Source organism: Sinohyriopsis cumingii, chromosome 9 (genome assembly GCF_028554795.1).
Source record: "Sinohyriopsis cumingii isolate HCF-2022 chromosome 9, ASM2855479v2, whole genome shotgun sequence".
NCBI classification, from domain to species: domain Eukaryota; kingdom Metazoa; phylum Mollusca; class Bivalvia; order Unionida; family Unionidae; genus Sinohyriopsis; species Sinohyriopsis cumingii.
The window spans coordinates 46,335,820-46,362,306 of NC_142969.1; the positions used below are offsets into that span (position 1 = coordinate 46,335,820).

A 26,487-nucleotide genomic window follows, 5' to 3' on the forward strand; every position below is an offset into this window, starting at 1 on the left:
ATTTTTTTTTAAATTTAGGATTTGTTTGCCAAATACATTTCAAACATGAACAGCCTGAATTGCAGACATGATCAAACGTAATGCATGTATGCTAATACAGTTTGATCCACGCTAAACTATCTTATATTCGAGTCTTCTCGCATAAGAATGAAATGTTTGATATTTTAATGACAAACAATTGTGCTTTACACATTAAAATTACTTTTTTATGTGTGATGTAATCGTAGGCAAGAATGCTTATAATCAAACGTGTTGAATTGCAGCGGATTTATAATCTTAAGTAGTCTTATCATCTAACTGTACGAAATCAGAAGTGATCTGTACACTGTTTTAAAAAGACTATCAACCAGTTCTTTGAAATCCTAGAGTGCTGAAAATCCCACCTGAAAAAGCCATGTAACATATAGAGCCGTGTTTCGTTTAACAAATAGTGGTCATGTAGGTTTGGTACCTAGTCTAGAATACAATCTATTACATGAATGATAAAGAATACCTAATAATGGTAAAGCAAATATAATCATACGAAGCATGCACGCATACACGCACGCACACACCCACCCACCCCCACACACACAAACACACTTTATAAATGTATGCATGCATTTTTGAACCTTGTGTATGACACAGTAGAAATTAAACATTGCAATATAAGGCCTTAGTGCTAAACAAAAGTCCAGATTCCATTCGTTTTCATAAAGCTGTTATACGGCTGTAATACTTTCCATAACATTGTCAAATATGTGAAATCAATTCCAAATACGGTCTACACTAGGATGTATCCTACCAACCCTTATGATGATTTCTAATTACTACATCAAACATATGCCAACTGTTAAAACCTGTTATCCTCGCAAGGATGAAATATTTACCTGACTTGCAGATGATACTAATCATGCGAAGCAACTGTGATCGATAGGCGATATCAATTTTGTGGAACAAAGAATATGGATTCTCCTCAAAGATCTTGGTGTATTAAATGTCTGAACGTAAATAACTGATCGAGGTCTCTGTGATCACATAGAAGCAAGGGTTCAAACACCAAAAGTACTTACTCATGCAAATATCCTGGAGACTGACAATGAAATAACTGTTTGATAGGTAACATTAATAGACACTATTATTGAATTGAACGAGTATTTTTGAGATAGATCGTAAAGATCTACAAAACCCTAATACAATCCAGCAGTTTAATCAAATGTAGCAACAAATGTGTTTTCTGGGACAAAAAAGTCAATATGAAAATATCATTGTCAGTCTTGCGAACGAAGTTCAAGATAATTTGGAAAGGTCTTTCTCGAATCCTAAAGTAGAGAGCACTCAGAATGAATGTCAGACTAGTAACGAGAAAAATCTTAGCTTCCATATAATGATGGGCAAAATCAAATACAAATTCAAAATTAAAGATACATAAGACGATCAGGAATTATTTAGGATAGGGTATGAAGCTATGAAGTTGTTTTCCACGATAGGATGTCACGAAAGAATGAACACGTGGCTAACTTTAGTACTTACTCATGCAAATGTCTGATTGAATGACAATGAAAACATTGTTAGACAGGTAACATTAATAGACCCTATTATTGGACTGAACGAGTGTTTTTCAGGGTGATCTTAAAGATCTATAAAAACCTAATAAAATCTAGGAGTTTAATCAAATCCTCCCTGCCAGTGTCTTTGAAGAGGCGTCTGCCAAATACATGTGAAAACTAAAGTACAATTTCATCGTCTACAGCCCTTGCCGACTAGAATGCTTTTAGAAAGTAGTTCGTGCTATTAGCCAAGGAAGGATAACATTAATCGTCTAAATTGCATGTCTCGATTAAAATGCAACTTTGTAGTATGATTCAAGTGTATGATAGATGAAGAATACTATTGTTTATAAACATTTAATCTGTTAAACCATTACATTTCGGATATCAATGAATGTTTAAATTCTCCCTGTGAACATGGAGGCGTCTGTATAAATTCCGATGGCAACTACTCATGCAATTGTTCATCAGGCTGGCAAGGAAAGAACTGTTCTGAAGGTAAACGTAATAGACATTGGTGATATCTAACAATGCAAATTTCTACACAGTATATCATCAAGATTCATTTTGCTGGATTTGCTATTGTTCGGAATAAATCTGCTGTTTTCCTCTAAAATTCATTGAAATTGTTATCGAAATATGATATGTTTATTCCTTCTAAAGGTACAATACAAATATCGCCATCCAAAACAAACGATTCTAATAGTTAATGACACTTTCCTTTTAACATTCATTGGAGTAACAGCCCATGAAGAGACAAACTATTAATCTACATGGTCACACAAAGATAGAATGCAACTAATGTTTAGAAAATAGATCGTTTAACAGATGAAATGAAACATCAACGAGGAGCTTGAACTCGCTGAATAAAATCGGATGATAACAAATTTAGTTTTTGTTACGAGTACGGCGCATTACACAAGCACAGAGATGGACCGAATCAAACACCTGCACAAGTGGCTGATTTGACCTCAAGAACCATGCCCATTTTACAATTAATAATTGTCATTAATGCTCAAAGGTGTAAAAGAGGATACGGACGACGAAGCTTTCTTCATTTCGTATACCTTAGCCTTTCAGATATGTTTCTAAGATATTGTGAAGGCCTCAAAGAATGATTATCCTTTTTAAAAGCCACGAGTCATTTCACCAAACAGATGCTAGAAATCATCTTTGAACCTAGTATATAATACTTCAAAAGTTAAGCATTTCAACTTAACGACCAAAATCAATACAAAAGTCTTGATCCCTTTCGTAAGTCTTAAAAACTGTTTGCGATTGTTATACTCTATTTTCTCATTTTCACAAATTAAACATCCGCTGCTAATATGGATGATATTTGTTTGTATGCAAAGAAAGTGTTTGACGATTTATGTCCACTACGCCAAACATCTGGTTATAAGAAGGATCTATTAACCTCGCGAAGAGGGATTATTTACTAGATTTAAATTAAACATAATTCATGAAACAGCTGTGAGGGATAGGTGTTGAAAATCGCTTCGAACGAAGAATGCTGTTTCTCCTTAAATATTACAGAATATTGATGTTTATATATCAAAGAATGATCGACATCTCTGTGATAATCAGGAGGTAACTCTACACAAACTAATGTTGCTCACTCTTGCAGTTATCTGGCCGATTGGTAATGAAACAATTATTTCTACATGTAACATTCATGGCTCCTATTATTGGAATTGCCGATTGTTTTGAAACATGATTTAAATTAAGTAATAGAAAAGAGCAGAAACCATCTCTTTTAGTGAAAACTAACAATAATTTATTTCCCTTGAATTCAGCTGGAATATTAGTTAAAAAAACTAACACTTCTGTGAACTATGTCCAAGATTTTCTAAAAACAATTTCATAGGTCCAAATTTATTGAGTATTCCGGATATATTACGGTTGTGTTCCCAATAAATTCCAGTCATCCACCTTATGATGGACAAAATCTTGGGCTGAATATCAATTAAATATGCATAACAATATCAGGTATTATTCAGAATGCTTTCTGAACTGATGAAATATTTACTTATGGAAGGCATTTAAGCTGATCAGAGAAGAGAGTTAATACATCCTTACACTTTCATCCTTGCAATTTATTTTAAAACTGCATTTCAAATCAGTGTCAAGATTCCAGTCCTATTGCATTGTACATAGTCCTATTCGATGGGACTCACGTGATGATGCAGTGTGCTAATTATATTTAAAAGAATAATTTTTATCATCTAAACTGCAGGTCTCGATTAGAGCACGTCTGCCAGGAATATATGAAATACTATGATGATGAAGGATAATACTTTGTTTCGAAAGTTTAATTTGTAGGAGTATAAAGTTTCAGATATCAATGAATGTTTAAATTTCCCGTGTGAACATGGTGGCACCTGTACAAATTGCAATGGAAGCTACTCATGCAACTGCACAACAAGCTGGCAAGGGAAGAACTGTTCTGACGATAAATGTTATGACTTGTATTGGTATCGATATTGCACAATATTTCAATTCAATATCAAGTGAAGATATGATTCTCTAGAATTATTATTAATGTGACAAAGTGTACCTTCGATCGTCTAAATTTGACTGAAGTATAGTGGAATGAATGATTGTCATTTTCTCTCCTTTTAACTTGTGATACAGCTTTTGTCATCCAACACAAACTATTCCAATATGTAATAAAGATACCCACATATGTATTCGAATAATAGCTGACGAGGAAACAAGCTTTGAATCACTATGATGCTATGATAATAACTTTCAACAATGCTTTTACAAATAGGACGCATTTAGTCGAGAAACATGATACTTTGGAATCACTGCTGATTATAAAGAATGCGGTTTTCAGTCAGGCGACGGAACAATGTACAGTCGCAGTGATAGCCTGTCACGAAAGAATGAACACGTGGCTAACTTTATTTGAATAATAAAAGTCACTTTACCGATGATACTTAAAAAAATAAATAATCGTCGTGGATTCTCAAACGTGCTAAAAACGGAACGAATGACGAAGCTTTCTTCAATTATTCTACCTTTCATGAATATCTTCCTAAGAGAATGTGCAGGCCTTATACAGTGATTATCCTAATGCAAAAAAGATGTATGTGATCAAATAAATGTTTCCATGCATTTTTGAACCTTGTGTATGACACTATAACTTAAACATTGCACTATAAGGCCTAAATGCTAAAAGGAAAGTCAAGATTCTTTTCGTATTCTTAAAGGTGTTTAATGTTTGTAATGCTTAACATTGTGACATGTGAAACCAATTCCAAATACGGTCTACAACGGGATGTATATATTATCAACACGGATCGCGATTTCGTGCTGCTGCGTCAAACATCTGCCTACTGTAAAGACATGTTATCCTCACAGGGATGAATTATTTACTTGACTTGCAGATGATACTAATCAAGCGAAGCAACTGTGCTCGATAGGCGATAGCTATCTTTTGGAACAAAGAATATGGATTCTCCTCAAAGGTCTTGGTGTATTAAATGTTTGAAAGTAAATAAATGATCGAGGTCTCTGTGATCACATGGAAGAAAGTGTTCAAACACCAAAAGTACTTACTCATGCAAATGTCCGATCGAATGACAATGAAAACATTGTTAGACAGGTCACATTAATAGACCTTATTATTGAACTGAAGGAGTGTTTTTCAGGGTGATCGTAAAGATCTATAAAAACCTAATAAAATCCAGCAGTTTAATCAAATGTAACAACAAAGGTATTTCCTGAGACAAAATAGTCAGCATGAAAAAAGTATTTACACTATTGCGAAATAAGTTCAAGATCAGTCGGAAAGGTCTTTCTCAAATCATGAAGTAGAGAGCAATCTGAATGAATGCCAGAGTAGTACCGATATAAGTCTTAGGTTCTATTTAATAATGGTCAAAATCCAATACAAAATCAATATTAACACACATAAGACGAGCAGGAATTATTCAGCATAAGGTATGAAACCATGGAGTGGTTTTCAGCAGTACTCATTTAAGCTTAATCGTGGAAAAGTAAATAAATCGTTCTACTGTCCTCCCTGCCAGTTTGTTTGAAGAGGCGTCTGCCAAATACATGTGAAAACTAAAGTACAATTTCATCGTCTACAGCCCTTGCCGACTAGAATGCTTTTAGAAAGTAGTTCGTGCTATTAGCCAAGGAAGGATAACATTAATCGTCTAAATTGCATGTCTCGATTAAAATGCAACTTTGTAGTATGATTCAAGTGTATGATAGATGAAGAATACTATTGTTTATAAACATTTAATCTGTTAAACCATTAAATTTCAGATATCAATGAATGTTTAAATTCTCCCTGTGAACATGGAGGCGTCTGTATAAATTCCAATGGCAACTACTCATGCAATTGTTCATCAGGCTGGCAAGGAAAGAACTGTTCTGAAGGTAAACGCAATAGACATTGGTGATATCTAACAATGCAAATTTCTACACAGTATATCATCAAGATTCATTTTGCTGGATTTGCTATTGTTCGGAATAAATCTGCTGTTTTCCTCTAAAATTCATTGAAATTGTTATCGAAATATGATATGTTTATTCCTTCTAAAGGTACAATACAAATATCGCCATCCAAAACAAACGATTCTAATAGTTAATGACACTTTCCCTTTAACATTCATTGGAGTAACAGCCCATGAAGAGACAAACTATTAATCTACATGGTCACACAAAGATAGAATGCAACTAATGTTTAGAAAATAGATCGTTTAACAGATGAAATGAAACATCAATGACTAGCTTGAACTCGCTGAATAAAATCGAATGATAATAAATTTAGTTTTTGTTACGAGTACGGCGCATTACACAAGCACAGAGATGGACCGAATCAAACACCTGCACAAGTGGCTGATTTGACCTCAAGAACCATGCCCATTTTACAATTAATAATTGTCATTAATGCTCAAAGGTGTAAAAGAGGATACGGACGACGAAGCTTTCTTCATTTCGTATACCTTAGCCTTTCAGATATGCTTCTAAGATATCGTGAAGACCTCAAAGAATGATTATCCTTTTTAAAAGCCACGAGTCATTTCACCAAACAGATGCTAGAAATCATCTTTGAACCTAGTATATAATACTTCAAAAGTTAAGCATTTCAACTTAACGACCAAAATCAATACAAAAGTCTTGATCCCTTTCGTAAGTCTTAAAAACTGTTTGCGATTGTTATACTCTATTTTCTCATTTTCACAAATTAAACATCCGCTGCTAATATGGATGATATTTGTTTGTATGCAAAGAAGGTGTTTGACGATTTATGTCCACTACGCCAAACATCTGGTTATAAGAAGGATCTATTAACCTCGCGAAGAGGGATTATTTACTAGATTTAAATTAAACATAATTCATGAAACAGCTGTGAGGGATAGGTGTTGAAAATCGCTTCGAACGAAGAATGCTGTTTCTCCTTAAATATTACAGAATATTGATGTTTATATATCAAAGAATGATCGACATCTCTGTGATAATCAGGAGGTAACTCCACACAAACGAATGTTGCTCACTCTTGCAGTTATCTGGCCGATTGGTAATGAAACAATTATTTCTACATGTAACATTCATGGCTCCTATTACTGGAATTGCCGATTGTTTTGAAACATGATTTAAATTAAGTAATAGAAAAGAGCAGAAACCATCTCTTTTAGTGAAAACTAACAATAATTTATTTCATTTGAATTCAGCAGGAATATTAGTTATAAAAAACTAACACTTCTGTGAACTATCTCCAAGATTTTCTTAAAACAATTTCATAGGTCCAAATTTATTGAGTATTCCGGATATATTACGGTTGTGTTCCCAATAAATTCCAATCATCCACCTTATGATGGACAAAATCCTGGGCTGAATATAAATTAAATATGCATAACAATATCAGATATTATTCAGAATACTTTCTGAACTGATGAAATATTTACTTATAGAAGGCATTTAAGCTGATCAGGTAAAACAGCTAATACGTCTTTACACTTCCATCCTTGCAATTTATTTTAAAACTGCATTTCAAATCAGTGTCAAGATTCCAGTCCTATTGCATTGTACATAGTCCTATTCGATGGGACTCACGTGAAGATGCAGTGTGCTAATTCTATTTAAAAGAATAATTTTTATCATCTAAACTGCAGGTCTCGATTAGAGCACGTCTGCCAGGAATATATGAAATACTATGATGATGAAGGATAATACTTTGTTTCGAATGTTTAATTTGTTGGAGTATAAACTTTCAGATATCAATGAATGTTTAAATTTCCCGTGTGAAAATGGTGGCACCTGTACAAATTGCAATGGAAGCTACTGATGCAACTGTACAACAGGCTGGCAAGGGAAGAACTGTTCTGACGATAAATGTTATGACTTGTATTGGTATCGATATTGCACAATATTTCAATTCAATATCAAGTGAAGATATGATTCTCTAGAATTATTATTAATGTGACAAAGTGTACCTTCGATCGTCTAAATTTGACTGAAGTATAGTGGAATGAATGATTATCATTTTCTCTCCTTTTAACTTGTGATACAGCTTTTGTCATCCAACACAAACTATTCCAATATGTAATAAAGCCACCCACCCATGTATTCGAATAATAGCTGACGAGGAAACAAGCTTTGAATCACTATGATGTTATGATAATAACTTTCAACAATGATTTTACAAATAGGTCGCATTTAGTCGAGAAACATGATACTTTGAAATCACTGCTGATGATAAAGAATGCGGTTTTCATTCAGGCAATGGAGCAATGTACAGTCGCAGTGATAGCCTGTCACGAAAGAATGAACACGTGGCTAACTTTATTTGAATAATAAAAGTCACTTTACCGATGATACTTCCAAAAAAAAAATAATCATCGTGGATTCTCAAACGTGTTAAAAACGGAACGGATGACGACGCTTTCTTCAATTATTCTACCTTTTATGAATATCTTCCTAAGAGAATGTGTAGGCCTTATACAGTTGTTATCCTAATGCACAAAAGATGCATGTGAGCAAATAAATGTGTCCATGCATTTTTGAACCTTGTGTATGACGCTTTATAATTTAAATATTGCACTATAAGGCCTAAATGCTAAAGGAAAGTCAAGATTCTTTTCGTGTTCTTAAAGGTGTTTTCCTTTTGTAATCCTTAACATTGTGACATGTGAAATCAATTCCAAATACGGTCTACAACGGGATATATATACTATCAACACGGATCGCGATTTCGTGCTGCTGCGTCAAACATCTGCCTACTGTAAAGAAATGTTATCCTCACAGGGATGAATTATTTACTTGACTTGCAAATGATACTAATCAAGCGAAGCAACTGTGCTCAATAGGCGATAGCTATCTTTTGGAACAAAGAATATGGATTCTCCTCAAAGATCTTGGTGTATTAAATGTTTGAAAGTAAATAAATGATCGAGGTCTCTGTGATCACATGGAAGAAAGTGTTCAAACACCAAAAGTACTTACTCATGCAAATGTCCGATCGAATGACAATGAAAACATTGTTAGACAGGTGACATTAATAGACCCTATTATTGAACTGAACGAGTGTTTTTCAGGGTGATCGTAGATATCTATAAAAACCTAATAAAATCCAGCAGTTTAATCAAATGTAACAACAAAGGTATTTCCTGAGACAAAATAGTCAGCATGAAAAAAGTATTTACACTATTGCGAAATAAGTTCAAGATCAGTCGGAAAGGTTTTTCTCAAATCATGAAGTAGAGAGCAATCTGAATGAATGCCAGAGTAGTACCGATATAAGTCTTAGGTTCTATTTAATAATGGTCAAAATCCAATACAAAATCCAATATTAGCACACATAAGACGATCAGGAATTATTCAGCATAAGGTATGAAGCCATGGAGTGGTTTTCCGCAGTACTCATTTGAGCTTAATCGTGGAAAAGTAAATAAATCGTTCTACTGTCCTCTCTGCCAGTTTGTTTGAAGAGGCGTCTGCCAAATAGATGAGAAAACTAAAGTACAATTTCATCGTCTACAGTCTTTGCCGACTAGAATGCTTTTAGAAAGTAGTTCGTGCTATTAGCCAAGGAAGGATAACATTAATCGTCTAAATTGCATGTCTCGATTAAAATGCAACTTTGTAGTATGATTCAAGTGTAGGATAGATTAAGAATACTATTGTTTATAAACATTTAATCTGTTAAACCATTACATTTCAGATATCAATGAATGTTTAAATTCTCCCTGTGAACATGGAGGCGTCTGTATAAATTCCAATGGCAACTACTCATGCAATTGTTCATCAGGCTGGCAAGGAAAGAACTGTTCTGAAGGTAAAGGCGAAAGACATTGGTGATATCTAACAATGCAAATTTCTACACAGTATTTCATCAAGATTCATTTTGCTGGATTTGCCATTATTCGAAATAAATCTGCTGTTTTCCTCTAAATTCATTGAAATGGATATCGAAAGGTTATAAGTTTATTCCTTCTAAAGGTACAATACAAATATCGCCATCCAAAACACACGATTCTAATAGTTACTGACGCTTTCCCGGTAACATTCATTGGAGTTATAGTCCATGAAGAGACAAACTATTAATCTACATGTCACACAAAGATAAAATGCAAGTAATGTTTAGAAAATAGATCGTTTAACGGACAAAATGAAACATCAACGAGGAGCTTGAACTCGCTGAATAAAATCGGGTGATCACAAATTTATTTTTTGTTACGGATACGGCGCAATACACAAGCACAGAGATGGACCGAATCAGACACCTGCACAAGTGGCTGATTTGACCTCAAGATCCATGCCTATTTTACAATTAATAATTGTCGTTAATGCTCAAAGGTGTAAAAGAGGATACGGACGACGAAGCTTTCTTCATTTCGTATACCTTAGCCTTTCAGATATGTTTCTAAGATATTGTGAAGGCCTCAAAGAATGATTATCCTTTTTAAAAGCCACGAGCCATTTGACCAAAACAAATGCTAGAAATCATCTTTGAACCTAGTATATAATACTTCAAAAGTTAAGCATTTCAACTAAATCACCAAAATCAATACAAAAGTCTTGATCCCTTTCGTAAATCTTAATTACTGTTTGCGATTGTAATACTCTATTTTCTCATTTTCACAAATTTAACATCCGATGCTAATATGGATGGTATTTGTTTGTATGCAAAGAAAGTGTTTGACGATTTATGTCCACTACGCCAAACATCTGGTTATAAGAAAGACCTATTAACCTTCCAAAGAGGGATTATTTACTAGATTTCAATTAAACATAATCCATGAAACAGCTGTGAGGGATAGGTGTTGAAAATCGCCTCCAACAAAGAATGTTTTTTCTCCTAAAATATTACAGAATATTACTGTTTATATATCAAAGAATGATCGACATCTCTGTGATAATCAGGAGGTAACTCTACACAAACTAACGTTGCTCACTCTTGTAGTTATCTGACCGATTGGTAATGAAACAATTATTTCTACATGTAACATTCATGGCTCTTATTATTGGAATTGCCGATTGTTTTGAAACATGATTTAAATTAAGTAATAGAAAAGAGCAGAAACCATCTCTTTTAGTGAAAACTAACAATAATTTATTTCCCTTGAATTCAGCTGGAATATTAATTAAAAAAAACTAACACTTCTGTGAACTATGTCCAAGATTTTCTAAAAACAATTTCATAGGTCCAAATTTATTGAGTATTCCGGATATATTACGTTTGTGTTCCCAATAAATTCCAGTCATCCACCTTATGATGGACAAAATCTTGGGCTGAATATAAATTAAATATGCATAACAATATCAGGTGTTATTCAGAATACTTTCTGAACTGATGAAATATTTACTTATAGAAGGCATTTAAGCTGATCAGAGAAAACAGTTAATACATCTTTACACTTTCATCCTTGCAATTTATTTTAAAACTGCATTTCAAATCAGTGTCAAGATTCCAGTCCTATTGCATTGTACATAGTCCTATTCGATGGGACTCACGTGATGATGCAGTGTGCTAATTAAATTTAAAAGAATAATTTTTATCATCTAAACTGCAGGTCTCGATTAGAGCACGTCTGCCAGGAATATATCAAATACTATGATGATGAAGGATAATACTTTGTTTCGAATGTTTAATTTGCTGGAGTATAAAGTTTCAGATTTCAATGAATGTTTAAATTTCATGTGTGAACATGGTGGCACCTGTACAAATTGCAATGGAAGCTACTCATGCAACTGTACAACAGGCTGGCAAGGGAAGAACTGTTCTGACGATAAATGTTATGACTTGTATTGGTATCGATATTGCACAATATTTCAATTCAATATCAAGTGAAGATATGATTCTCTAGAATTATTATTAATGTGACAAAGTGTACCTTCGATCGTCTAAATTTGACTGAAGTATAGTCTAATGAATGATTGTCATTTTCTCTCCTTTTAACTTGTGATACAGCTTTTGTCATCCAACACAAACTATTCCAATATGTAATAAAGCCACCCACCTATGTATTCGAATAATAGCTGACGAGGAAACAAGCTTTGAATCACTATGATGTTATGATAATAACTTTCAACAATGATTTTACAAATAGGTCGCATTTAGTCGAGAAACATGATACTTTGAAATCACTGCTGATGATAAAGAATGCGGTTTTCATTCAGGCAATGGAGCAATGTACAGTCGCAGTGATAGCCTGTCACGAAAGAATGAACACGTGGCTAACTTTATTTGAATAATAAAAGTCACTTTACCGATGATACTTCCAAAAAAAAAATAATCATCGTGGATTCTCAAACGTGTTAAAAACGGAACGAAAGACGAAGCTTTCTTCAATTATTCTACCTTTCATGAATATCTTCCTAAGAGAATGTGTAGGCCTTATACAGTTATTATCCTAATGCAAAAAGATGCATGTGAGCAAATAAATGTTTCAATGCATTTTTGAACCTTGTGTATGACGCTTTATAATTTAAACATTGCACTATAAGGCCTAAATGCTAAAGGAAAGTCAAGATTCCTTTCGTATTCTTAAAGGTGTTTTACGTTTGTAATGCTCAACATTGTGACATGTGAAACCAATTCCAAATACGGTCTACAACGGGATATATATACTATCAACACGGATCGCGATTTCTTACAACTGCGTCAAACATCTGCCTACTGTAAAGACATGTTATCCTCACAGGGATGAATTATTTACTTGACTTGCAGATGATACTAATCAAGCGAAGCAACTGTGATCGATAGGTGAAAGCTATCTTTTGGAACAAAGAATATGGATTCTCCTCAAAGATCTTGGTATATTAAATGTTTGAAAGTAAATAAATGATCGAGGTCTCTGTGATCACATGGAAGAAAGTGTTCAAACACCAAAAGTACTTACTCATGCAAATGTCCGATCGAATGACAATGAAAACATTGTTAGACAGGTGACATTAATAGACCCTATTATTGAACTGAACGAGTGTTTTTCAGGGTGATCGTAAAGATCTATAAAAACCTAATAAAATCCAGCAGTTTAATCAAATGTAACAACAAAGGTATTTCCTGAGACAAAATAGTCAGCATGAAAAAAGTATTTACACTATTGCAAAATAAGTTCAAGATCAGTCGGAAAGGTCTTTCTCAAATCATGAAGTAGAGTGCAATCTGAATGAATGTCAGAGTAGTGCCGATATAAGTCTTAGCTTCTATTTAATAATGGTCAAAATTCAATACAAAATCCAATATTAACACACATAAGACGAGCAGGAATTATTCAGCATAAGGTATGAAACCATGGAGTGGTTTTCCGCATTACTCATTTGAGCTTAATCGTGGAAAAGTAAATAAATCGTTCTAGGATCCTCCCTGCCAGTTTGTTTGAAGAGGCGTCTGCCAAATACATGTGAAAACTAAAGTACAATTTCATCGTCTATAGCCCTTGCCGACTAGAATGCTTTTAGAAAGTAGTTCGTGCTATTAGCCAAGGAAGGATAACATTAATCGTCTAAATTGCATGTCTCGATTAAAATGCAACTTTGTAGTATGATTCAAGTGTATGATAGATTAAGAATACTATTGTTTTGAAACATTTAATCTGTTAAACCATTAAATTTCAGATATCAATGAATGTTTAAATTCTCCCTGTGAACATGGAGGCGTCTGTATAAATTCCAATGGCAACTACTCATGCAATTGTTCATCAGGCTGGCAAGGAAAGAACTGTTCTGAAGGTAAAGGCGAAAGACATTGGTGATATCTAACAATGCAAATTTCTACACAGTATTTAATCAAGATTCATTTTGCTGGATTTGCCATTATTCGAAATAAATCTGCTGTTTTCCTCTAAATTCATTGAAATGGATATCGAAAGGTTATAAGTTTATTCCGTCTAAAGGTACAATACAAATATCGCCATCCAAACCACACGATTCTAATAGTTACTGACGCTTTCCCGGTAACATTCATTGGAGTAATAGTCCATGAAGAGACAAACTATTAATCTACATGTCACACAAAGATAAAATGCAAGTAATGTTTAGAAAATAGATCGTTTAACGGACAAAATGAAACATCAACGAGGAGCTTGAACTCGCTGAATAAAATCGGGTGATCACAAATTTATTTTTTGTTACGGATACGGCGCAATACACAAGCACAGAGATGGACCGAATCAGACACCTGCACAAGTGGCTGATTTGACCTCAAGATCCATGCCTATTTTACAATTAATAATTGTCGTTAATGCTCAAAGGTGTAAAAGAGGATACGGACGACGAAGCTTTCTTCATTTCGTATACCTTAGCCTTTCAGATATGTTTCTAAGATATTGTGAAGGCCTCAAAGAATGATTATCCTTTTTAAAAGCCACGAGCCATTTGACCAAAACAAATGCTAGAAATCATCTTTGAACCTAGTATATAATACTTCAAAAGTTAAGCATTTCAACTAAATCACCAAAATCAATACAAAAGTCTTGATCCCTTTCGTAAATCTTAATTACTGTTTGCGATTGTAATACTCTATTTTCTCATTTTCACAAATTTAACATCCGATGCTAATATGGATGGCATTTGTTTGTATGCAAAGAAAGTGTTTGACGATTTATGTCCACTACGCCAAACATCTGGTTATAAGAAAGACCTATTAACCTTCCAAAGAGGGATTATTTACTAGATTTCAATTAAACATAATCCATGAAACAGCTGTGAGGGATAGGTGTTGAAAATCGCCTCCAACAAAGAATGTTTTTTCTCCTAAAATATTACAGAATATTGATGTTTATATATCAAAGAATGATCTACATCTCTGTGATAATCAGGAGGTAACTCTACACAAACTAACGTTGCTCACTCTTGCAGTTATCTGACCGATTGGTAATGAAACAATTATTTCTACATGTAACATTCATGGCTCTTATTATTGGAATTGCCGATTGTTTTGAAACATGATTTAAATTAAGTAATAGAAAAGAGCAGAAACCATCTCTTTTAGTGAAAACTAACAATAATTTATTTCCCTTGAATTCAGCTGGAATATTAGTTTAAAAAAACTAACACTTCTGTGAACTATGTCCAAGATTTTCTTAAAACAATTTCATAGGTCCAAATTTATTGAGTATTCCGGATATATTACGTTTGTGTTCCCAATAAATTCCAGTCATCCACCTTATGATGGACAAAATCTTGGGCTGAATATAAATTAAATATGCATAACAATATCAGGTATTATTCAGAATACTTTCTGAACTGATGAAATATTTACTTATAGAAGGCATTTAAGCTGATCAGAGAAAACAGTTAATACATCTTTACACTTTCATCCTTGCAATTTATTTTAAAACTGCATTTCAAATCAGTGTCAAGATTCCAGTCCTAATGCATTGTACATAGTCCTATTCGATGGGACTCACGTGATGATGCAGTGTGCTAATTATATTTAAAAGAATAATTTTTATCATCTAAACTGCAGGTCTCGATTAGAGCACGTCTGCCAGGAATATATCAAATACTATGATGATGAAGGATAATACTTTGTTTCGAATGTTTAATTTGCTGGAGTATAAAGTTTCAGATATCAATGAATGTTTAAATTTCATGTGTGAACATGGTGGCACCTGTACAAATTGCAATGGAAGCTACTCATGCAACTGTACAACAGGCTGGCAAGGGAAGAACTGTTCTGACGATAAATGTTATGACTTGTATTGGTATCGATATTGCACAATATTTCAATTCAATATCAAGTGAAGATATGATTCTCTAGAATTATTATTAATGTGACAAAGTGTACCTTCGATCGTCTAAATTTGACTGAAGTATAGTCTAATGAATGATTGTCATTTTCTCTCCTTTTAACTTGTGATACAGCTTTTGTCATCCAACACAAACTATTCCAATATGTAATAAAGCCACCCACCTATGTATTCGAATAATAGCTGACGAGGAAACAAGCTTTGAATCACTATGATGTTATGATAATAACTTTCAACAATGATTTTACAAATAGGTCGCATTTAGTCGAGAAACATGATGCTTTGAAATCACTGCTGATGATAAAGAATGCGGTTTTCATTCAGGCAATGGAGCAATGTACAGTCGCAGTGATAGCCTGTCACGAAAGAATGAACACGTGGCTAACTTTATTTGAATAATAAAAGTCACTTTACCGATGATACTTCCAAAAAAAAAATAATCATCGTGGATTCTCAAACGTGTTAAAAACGGAACGAAAGACGAAGCTTTCTTCAATTATTCTACCTTTCATGAATATCTTCCTAAGAGAATGTGTAGGCCTTATACAGTTATTATCCTAATGCAAAAAGATGCATGTGAGCAAATAAATGTTTCAATGCATTTATGAACCTTGTGTATGACGCTTTATAATTTAAACATTGCACTATAAGGCCTAAATGCTAAAGGAAAGTCAAGATTCCTTTCGTATTCTTAAAGGTGTTTTACGTTTGTAATGCTTAACATTGTGACATGTGAAACCAATTCCAAATACGGTCTACAACGGGATATATATACTATCAACACGGATCGCGATTTCTTACAACTGCGTCAAACATCTGCCTACTGTAAAGACATGTTATCCTCACAGGGATGAATTATTTACTTGACTTGCAGATGATACTAATCAAGCGAAGTAACTGTGATCGATAGGCGAAAGCTATCTTTTGGAACAAAGAATATGGATTCTCCTCAAAGATCTTGGTGTATTAAATGTTTGAAAGTAAATAAATGATCGAGGTCTCTGTGATCACATGGAAGAAAGTGTTGAAACACCAAAAGTACTTACACATGCAAATGTCCGATCGAATGACAATGAAAACATTGTTAGACAGGTGACATTAATAGACCCTATTATTGAACTGAACGAGTGTTTTTCAGGGTGATCGTAAAGATCTATAAAAACCTAATAAAATCCAGCAGTTTAATCAAATGTAACAACAAAGGTATTTCCTGAGACAAAATAGTCAGCATGAAAAAAGTATTTACACTATTGCGAAATAAGTTCAAGATCAGTCGGAAAGGTCTTTCTCAAATCATGAAGTAGAGTGCAATCTGAATGAATGTCAGAGTAGTGCCGATATAAGTCTTAGCTTCTATTTAATAATGGTCAAAATTCAATGTAAAATCCAAAATTAACACACATAAGACGAGCAGGAATTATTCAGCATAAGGTATGAAACCATGGAGTGGTTTTCCGCAGTACTCATTTGAGCTTAATCCTGGAAAAGTAAATAATTCGTTCTAGGGTCCTCCCTGCCAGTTTGTTTGAAGAGGCGTCTGCCAAATACATGTGAAAACTAAAGTACAATTTCATCGTCTACAGCCCTTGCCGACTAGAATGCTTTTAGAAAGTAGTTCGTGCTATTAGCCAAGGACGGAAAACAATAATCGTCTAAATTGCATGTCTCGATTAAAATGCAACTTTGTAGTATGATTCAAGTGTATGATAGATGAAGAATAGTATGTGTTGGAAAATATAATCTGTTAAACCATTACATTTCAGATATCAATGAATGTTTAAATTCTCCCTGTGAACATGGAGGCGTCTGTATAAATTCCAATGGCAACTACTCATGCAATTGTTCATCAGGCTGGCAAGGAAAGAACTGTTCTGAAGGTAAAGGCGAAAGACATTGGTGATATCTAACAATGCAAATTTCTACACAGTATTTCATCAAGATTCATTTTGCTGGATTTGCCATTATTCGGAATAAATCTGCTGTTTTCCTCTAAATTCATTGAAATGGATATCGAAAGATAATAGGTTTATTCCTTCTAAAGGTACAATACAAATATCGCCATCCAAAACAAACGATTCTAATAGTTAATGACACTTTCCCGGTAACATTCATTGGAGTAATAGACCATGAAGAGACAAACTATTAATCTACATGGTCACACAAAGATAGAATGCAACTAATGTTTAGAAAATAGATCGTTTAACAGACGAAATGAAACATCAATGAGTAGCTTGAACTCGCTGAATAAAATCGGATGATAACAAATTTAGTTTTTGTTACGAGTACGGCGCAATACACAAGCACAGAGATGGATCAAATCAAACACCTGCACAAGTGGCTGATTTGACCTCAAGAACCATGCCCATTTTACAATTAATAATTGTCATTAATGCTCAAAGGTGTAAAAGAGGATACGGACGACGAAGCTTTCTTCATTTCGTATACCTTAGCCTTTCAGATATGTTTCTAAGATATCGTGAAGGCCTCAAAAAATGATTATCCTTTTTAAAAGCCACGAGTCATTTCACCAAACAGATGCTAGAAATCATATTTGAACCTAGTATATAATACTTCAAAAGTTAAGCATTTCAACTTAACGACCAAAATCAATACACAAGTCTTGATCCCTTTCGTAAGTCTTAAATACTCTTTGCGATTGTCATACTCTATTTTCTCATTTTCACAAATTTAACATCCGCTGCTAATATTGATGATATTTGTTTGTATGCAAAGAAAGTGTTTGACGATTTATGTCCACTACGCCAAACATCTGGTTATAAGAAGGATCTATTAACCTCGCGAAGAGGGATTATTTACTAGATTTAAATTAAACATAATTCATGAAACAGCTGTGAGGGATAGGTGTTGAAAATCGCTTCGAACGAAGAATGCTGTTTCTCCTTAAATATTACAGAATATTGATGTTTATATATCAAAGAATGATCGACATCTCTGTGATAATCAGGAGGTAACTCTACACAAACTAATGTTGCTCACTCTTGCAGTTATCTGGCCGATTGGTAATGAAACAATTATTTCTACATGTAACATTCATGGCTCCTATTACTGGAATTGCCGATTGTCTTGAAACATGATTTAAATTAAGTAATAGAAAAGAGCAGAAACCATCTCTTTTAGTGAAAACTAACAATAATTTATTTCATTTGAATTCAGCAGGAATATTAGTTATAAAAAACTAACACTTCTGTGAACTATCTCCAAGATTTTCTTAAAACAATTTCATAGGTCCAAATGTATTGAGTATTCCGGATATATTACGGTTGTGTTCCCAATAAATTCCAATCATCCACCTTATGATGGACAAAATCCTGGGCTGAATATAAATTAAATATGCATAACAATATCAGATATTATTCAGAATACTTTCTGAACTGATGAAATATTTACTTATAGAAGGCATTTAAGCTGATCAGGTAAAACAGTTAATACGTCTTTACACTTCCATCCTTGCAATTTATTTTAAAACTGCATTTCAAATCAGTGTCAAGATTCCAGTCCTATTGCATTGTACATAGTCCTATTCGATGGGACTCACGTGATGATGCAGTGTGCTAATTCTATTTAAAAGAATAATTTTTATCATCTAAACTGCAGGTCTCGATTAGAGCACGTCTGCCAGGAATATATGAAATACTATGATGATGAAGGATAATACTTTGTTTCGAATGTTTAATTTGTTGGAGTATAAACTTTCAGATATCAATGAATGTTTAAATTTCCCGTGTGAAAATGGTGGCACCTGTACAAAATGCAATGGAAGCTACTCATGCAACTGTACAACAGGCTGGCAAGGGAAGAACTGTTCTGACGATAAATGTTATGACTTGTATTGGTATCGATATTGCACAATATTTCAATTCAATATCAAGTGAAGATATGATTCTCTAGAATTATATTAATGTGACAAAGTGTACCTTCGATCGTCTAAATTTGACTGAAGTATAGTGGAATGAATGATTATCATTTTCTCTCCTTTTAACTTGTGATACAGCTTTTGTCATCCAACACAAACTATTCCAATATGTAATAAAGCCACCCACCTATGTATTCGAATAATAGCTGACGAGGAAACAAGCTTTGAATCACTATGATGTTATGATAATAACTTTCAACAATGATTTTACAAATAGGTCGCATTTAGTCGAGAAACATGATACTTTGAAATCACTGCTGATGATAAAGAATGCGGTTTTCATTCAGGCAATGGAGCAATGTACAGTCGCAGTGATAGCCTGTCACGAAAGAATGAACACGTGGCTAACTTTATTTGAATAATAAAAGTCACTTTACCGATGATACTTCCAAAAAAAAAATAATCATCGTGGATTCTCAAACGTGTTAAAAACGGAACGAAAGACGAAGCTTTCTTCAATTATTCTACCTTTCATGAATATCTTCCTAAGAGAATGTGTAGGCCTTATACAGTTATTATCCTAATGCAAAAAGATGCATGTGAGCAAATAAATGTTTCAATGCATTTTTGAACCTTGTGTATGACGCTTTATAATTTAAATATTGCACTATAAGGCCTAAATGCTAAAGGAAAGTCAAGATTCTTTTCGTATTCTTAAAGGTGTTTTCCTTTTGTAATCCTTAACATTGTGACATGTGAAATCAATTCCAAATACGGTCTACAACGGGATATATATACTATCAACACGGATCGCGATTTCGTGCTGCTGCGTCAAACATCTGCCTACTGTAAAGAAATGTTATCCTCACAGGGATGAATTATTTACTTGACTTGCAAATGATACTAATAAAGCGAAGCAACTGTGCTCAATAGGCGATAGCTATCTTTTGGAACAAAGAATATGGATTCTCCTCAAAGATCTTGGTGTATTAAATGTTTGAAAGTAAATAAATGATCGAGGTCTCTGTGATCACATGGAAGAAAGTGTTCAAACACCAAAAGTACTTACTCATGCAAATGTCCGATCGAATGACAATGAAAACATTGTTAGACAGGTGACATTAATAGACCCTATTATTGAACTGAACGAGTGTTTTTCAGGGTGATCGTAGATATCTATAAAAACCGAATAAAATCCAGCAGTTTAATCAAATGTAACAACAAAGGTATTTCCTGAGACAAAATAGTCAGCATGAAAAAAGTATTTACACTATTGCGAAATAAGTTCAAGATCAGTCGGAAAGGTCTTTCTCAAATCATGAAGTAGAGAGCAATCTGAATGAATGCCAGAGTAGTACCGATATAAGTCTTAGGTTCTATTTAATAATGGTCAAAATCCAATACAAAATCCAATATTAGCACACATAAGACGATCAGGAATTATTCAGCATAAGGTATGAAGCCATGGAGTGGTTTTCCGCAGTACTCATTTGAGCTTAATCGTGGAAAAGTAAATAAATCGTTCTACTGTCCTCTCTGCCAGTTTGTTTGAAGAGGCGTCTGCCAAATAGATGAGAAAACTAAAGTACAATTTCATCGTCTACAGTCTTTGCCGACTAGAATGCTTTTAGAAAGTAGTTCGTGCTATTAGCCAAGGAAGGATAACATTAATCGTCTAAATTGCATGTCTCGATTAAAATGCAACTTTGTAGTATGATTCAAGTGTAGGATAGATTAAGAATACTATTGTTTATAAACATTTAATCTGTTAAACCATTACATTTCAGATATCAATGAATGTTTAAATTCTCCCTGTGAACATGGAGGCGTCTGTATAAATTCCAATGGCAACTACTCATGCAATTGTTCATCAGGCTGGCAAGGAAAGAACTGTTCTGAAGGTAAAGGCGAAAGACATTGGTGATATCTAACAATGCAAATTTCTACACAGTATTTTATCAAGATTCATTTTGCTGGATTTGCCATTATTCGAAATAAATCTGCTGTTTTCCTCTAAATTCATTGAAATGGATATCGAAAGATAATAGGTTTATTCCTTCTAAAGGTACAATACAAATATCGCCATCCAACACAAACGATTCTAATAGTTACTGACGCTTTCTCGGTAACATTCATTGGAGTAATAGTCCATGAAGAGACAAACTATTAATCTACATGTCACACAAAGATAGAATGCAAGTAATGTTTAGAAAATAGATCGTTTAACGGACAAAATGAAACATCAACGAGGAGCTTGAACTCGCTGAATAAAATCGGGTGATCACAAATTTATTTTTTGTTACGGATACGGCGCAATACACAAGCACAGAGATGGACCGAATCAGACACCTGCACAAGTGGCTGATTTGACCTCAAGATCCATGCCTATTTTACAATTAATAATTGTCATTAATGCTCAAAGGTGTAAAAGAGGATACGGACGACGAAGCTTTCTTCATTTCGTATACCTTAGCCTTTCAGATATGTTTCTAAGATATTGTGAAGGCCTCAAAGAATGATTATCCTTTTTAAAAGCCACGAGCCATTTGACCAAAACAAATGCTAGAAATCATCTTTGAACCTAGTATATAATACTTCAAAAGTTAAGCATTTCAACTAAATCACCAAAATCAATACAAAAGTCTTGATCCCTTTCGTAAATCTTAATTACTGTTTGCGATTGTAATACTCTATTTTCTCATTTTCACAAATTTAACATCCGATGCTAATATTGATGGTATTTGTTTGTATGCAAAGAAAGTGTTTGACGATTTATGTCCACTACGCCAAACATCTGGTTATAAGAAAGACCTATTAACCTTCCAAAGAGGGATTATTTACTAGATTTCAATTAAACATAATCCATGAAACAGCTGTGAGGGATAGGTGTTGAAAATCGCCTCCAACAAAGAATGTTTTTTCTCCTAAAATATTACAGAATATTGATGTTTATATATCAAAGAATGATCTACATCTCTGTGATAATCAGGAGGTAACTCTACACAAACTAACGTTGCTCACTCTTGTAGTTATCTGACCGATTGGTAATGAAACAATTATTTCTACATGTAACATTCATGGCTCTTATTATTGGAATTGCCGATTGTTTTGAAACATGATTTAAATTAAGTAATAGAAAAGAGCAGAAACCATCTCTTTTAGTGAAAACTAACAATAATTTATTTCCCTTGAATTCAGCTGGAATATTAATTAAAAAAAACTAACACTTCTGTGAACTATGTCCAAGATTTTCTAAAAACAATTTCATAGGTCCAAATTTATTGAGTATTCCGGATATATTACGTTTGTGTTCCCAATAAATTCCAGTCATCCACCTTATGATGGACAAAATCTTGGGCTGAATATAAATTAAATATGCATAACAATATCAGGTGTTATTCAGAATACTTTCTGAACTGATGAAATATTTACTTATAGAAGGCATTTAAGCTGATCAGAGAAAACAGTTAATACATCTTTACACTTTCATCCTTGCAATTTATTTTAAAACTGCATTTCAAATCAGTGTCAAGATTCCAGTCCTATTGCATTGTACATAGTCCTATTCGATGGGACTCACGTGATGATGCAGTGTGCTAATTATATTTAAAAGAATAATTTTTATCATCTAAACTGCAGGTCTCGATTAGAGCACGTCTGCCAGGAATATATCAAATACTATGATGATGAAGGATAATACTTTGTTTCGAATGTTTAATTTGCTGGAGTATAAAGTTTCAGATATCAATGAATGTTTAAATTTCATGTGTGAACATGGTGGCACCTGTACAAATTGCAATGGAAGCTACTCATGCAACTGTACAACAGGCTGGCAAGGGAAGAACTGTTCTGACGATAAATGTTATGACTTGTATTGGTATCGATATTGCACAATATTTCAATTCAATATCAAGTGAAGATATGATTCTCTAGAATTATTATTAATGTGACAAAGTGTACCTTCGATCGTCTAAATTTGACTGAAGTATAGTGGAATGAATGATTGTCATTTTCTCTCCTTTTAACTTGTGATACAGCTTTTGTCATCCAACACAAACTATTCCAATATGTAATAAAGCCACCCACCTATGTATTCGAATAACAGCTGACGAGGAAACAAGCTTTGAATCACTATGATGTTATGATAATAACTTTCAACAATGATTTTACAAATAGGTCGCATTTAGTCGAGAAACATGATACTTTGAAATCACTGCTGATGATAAAGAATGCGGTTTTCATTCAGGCAATGGAGCAATGTACAGTCGCAGTGATAGCCTGTCACGAAAGAATGAACACGTGGCTAACTTTATTTGAATAATAAAAGTTACTTTACCGATGATACTTCCAAAAAAAAAATAATCATCGTGGATTCTCAAACGTGTTAAAAACGGAACGAATGACGAAGCTTTCTTCAATTATTCTACCTTTCATGAATATCTTCCTAAGAGAATGTGTAGGCCTTATACAGTTATTATCCTAATGCAAAAAGATGCATGTGAGCAAATAAATGTTTCAATGCATTTTTGAACCTTGTGTATGACGCTTTATAATTTAAACATTGCACTATAAGGCCTAAATGCTAAAGGAAAGTCAAGATTCCTTTCGTATTCTTAAAGGTGTTTTACGTTTGTAATGCTTAACATTGTGACATGTGAAACCAATTCCAAATACGGTCTACAACGGGATATATATACTATCAACACGGATCGCGATTTCTTACAACTGCGTCAAACATCTGCCTACTGTAAAGACATGTTATCCTCACAGGGATGAATTATTTACTTGACTTGCAGATGATACTAATCAAGCGAAGCAACTGTGATCGATAGGCGAAAGCTATCTTTTGGAACAAAGAATATGGATTCTCCTCAAAGATCTTGGTGTATTAAATGTTTGAAAGTAAATAAATGATCGAGGTCTCTGTGATCACATGGAAGAAAGTGTTCAAACACCAAAAGTACTTACTCATGCAAATGTCCGATCGAATGACAATGAAAACATTGTTAGACAGGTGACATTAATAGACCCTATTATTGAACTGAACGAGTGTTTTTCAGGGTGATCGTAAAGATCTATAAAAACCTAATAAAATCCAGCAGTTTAATCAAATGTAACAACAAAGGTATTTCCTGAGACAAAATAGTCAGCATGAAAAAGTATTTACACTATTGCAAAATAAGTTCAAGATCAGTCGGAAAGGTCTTTCTCAAATCATGAAGTAGAGTGCAATCTGAATGAATGTCAGAGTAGTGCCGATATAAGTCTTAGCTTCTATTTAATAATGGTCAAAATTCAATATAAAATCCAATATTAACACACATAAGACGAGCAGGAATTATTCAGCATAAGGTATGAAACCATGGAGTGGTTTTCCGCAGTACTCATTTGAGCTTAATCATGGAAAAGTAAATAAATCGTTCTAGGGTCCTCCCTGCCAGTTTGTTTGAAGAGGCGTCTGCCAAATACATGTGAAAACTAAAGTACAATTTCATCGTCTACAGCCCTTGCCGACTAGAATGCTTTTAGAAAGTAGTTCGTGCTATTAGCCAAGGACGGAAAACAATAATCGTCTAAATTGCATGTCTCGATTAAAATGCAACTTTGTAGTATGATTCAAGTGTATGATAGATGAAGAATAGTATGTGTTGGAAAATATAATCTGTTAAACCATTACATTTCAGATATCAATGAATGTTTAAATTCTCCCTGTGAACATGGAGGCGTCTGTATAAATTCCAATGGCAACTACTCATGCAATTGTTCATCAGGCTGGCAAGGAAAGAACTGTTCTGAAGGTAAAGGCGAAAGACATTGGTGATATCTAACAATGCAAATTTCTACACAGTATTTCATCAAGATTCATTTTGCTGGATTTGCCATTATTCGGAATAAATCTGCTGTTTTCCTCTAAATTCATTGAAATGGATATCGAAAGATAATAGGTTTATTCCTTCTAAAGGTACAATACAAATATCGCCATCCAAAACAAACGATTCTAATAGTTAACGACACTTTCCCGGTAACATTCATTGGAGTAATAGACCATGAAGAGACAAACTATTAATCTACATGGTCACACAAAGATAGAATGCAACTAATGTTTAGAAAATAGATCGTTTAACAGACGAAATGAAACATCAATGAGTAGCTTGAACTCGCTGAATAAAATCGGATGATAACAAATTTAGTTTTTGTTACGAGTACGGCGCAATACACAAGCACAGAGATGGATCGAATCAAACACCTGCACAAGTGGCTGATTTGACCTCAAGAACCATGCCCATTTTACAATTAATAATTGTCATTAATGCTCAAAGGTGTAAAAGAGGATACGGACGACGAAGCTTTCTTCATTTCGTATACCTTAGCCTTTCAGATATGTTTCTAAGATATCGTGAAGGCCTCAAAAAATGATTATCCTTTTTAAAAGCCACGAGTCATTTCACCAAACAGATGCTAGAAATCATATTTGAACCTAGTATATAATACTTCAAAAGTTAAGCATTTCAACTTAACGACCAAAATCAATACACAAGTCTTGATCCCTTTCGTAAGTCTTAAATACTCTTTGCGATTGTCATACTCTATTTTCTCATTTTCACAAATTTAACATCCGCTGCTAATATTGATGATATTTGTTTGTATGCAAAGAAAGTGTTTGACGATTTATGTCCACTACGCCAAACATCTGGTTATAAGAAGGATCTATTAACCTCGCGAAGAGGGATTATTTACTAGATTTAAATTAAACATAATTCATGAAACAGCTGTGAGGGATAGGTGTTGAAAATCGCTTCGAACGAAGAATGCTCTTTCTCCTTAAATATTACAGAATATTGATGTTTATATATCAAAGAATGATCGA

General features: G+C 33.8%; 1 protein-coding gene across 1 annotated transcript in view; it reads left to right on the top strand.

The window, feature by feature from the left end:
* Positions 1-26,487, top strand: part of LOC149791740 (low-density lipoprotein receptor-related protein 5-like) — a 47,182-nt gene that overhangs the window by 19,749 nt on the left and 946 nt on the right. Inside the window, exon 9 of the mRNA XM_089969468.1 lies at positions 23,361-23,465. Within this exon, the coding sequence (XP_089825594.1) occupies positions 23,361-23,465 (105 nt within the window). The remainder of the gene's footprint in view (positions 1-23,360; positions 23,466-26,487) is intronic.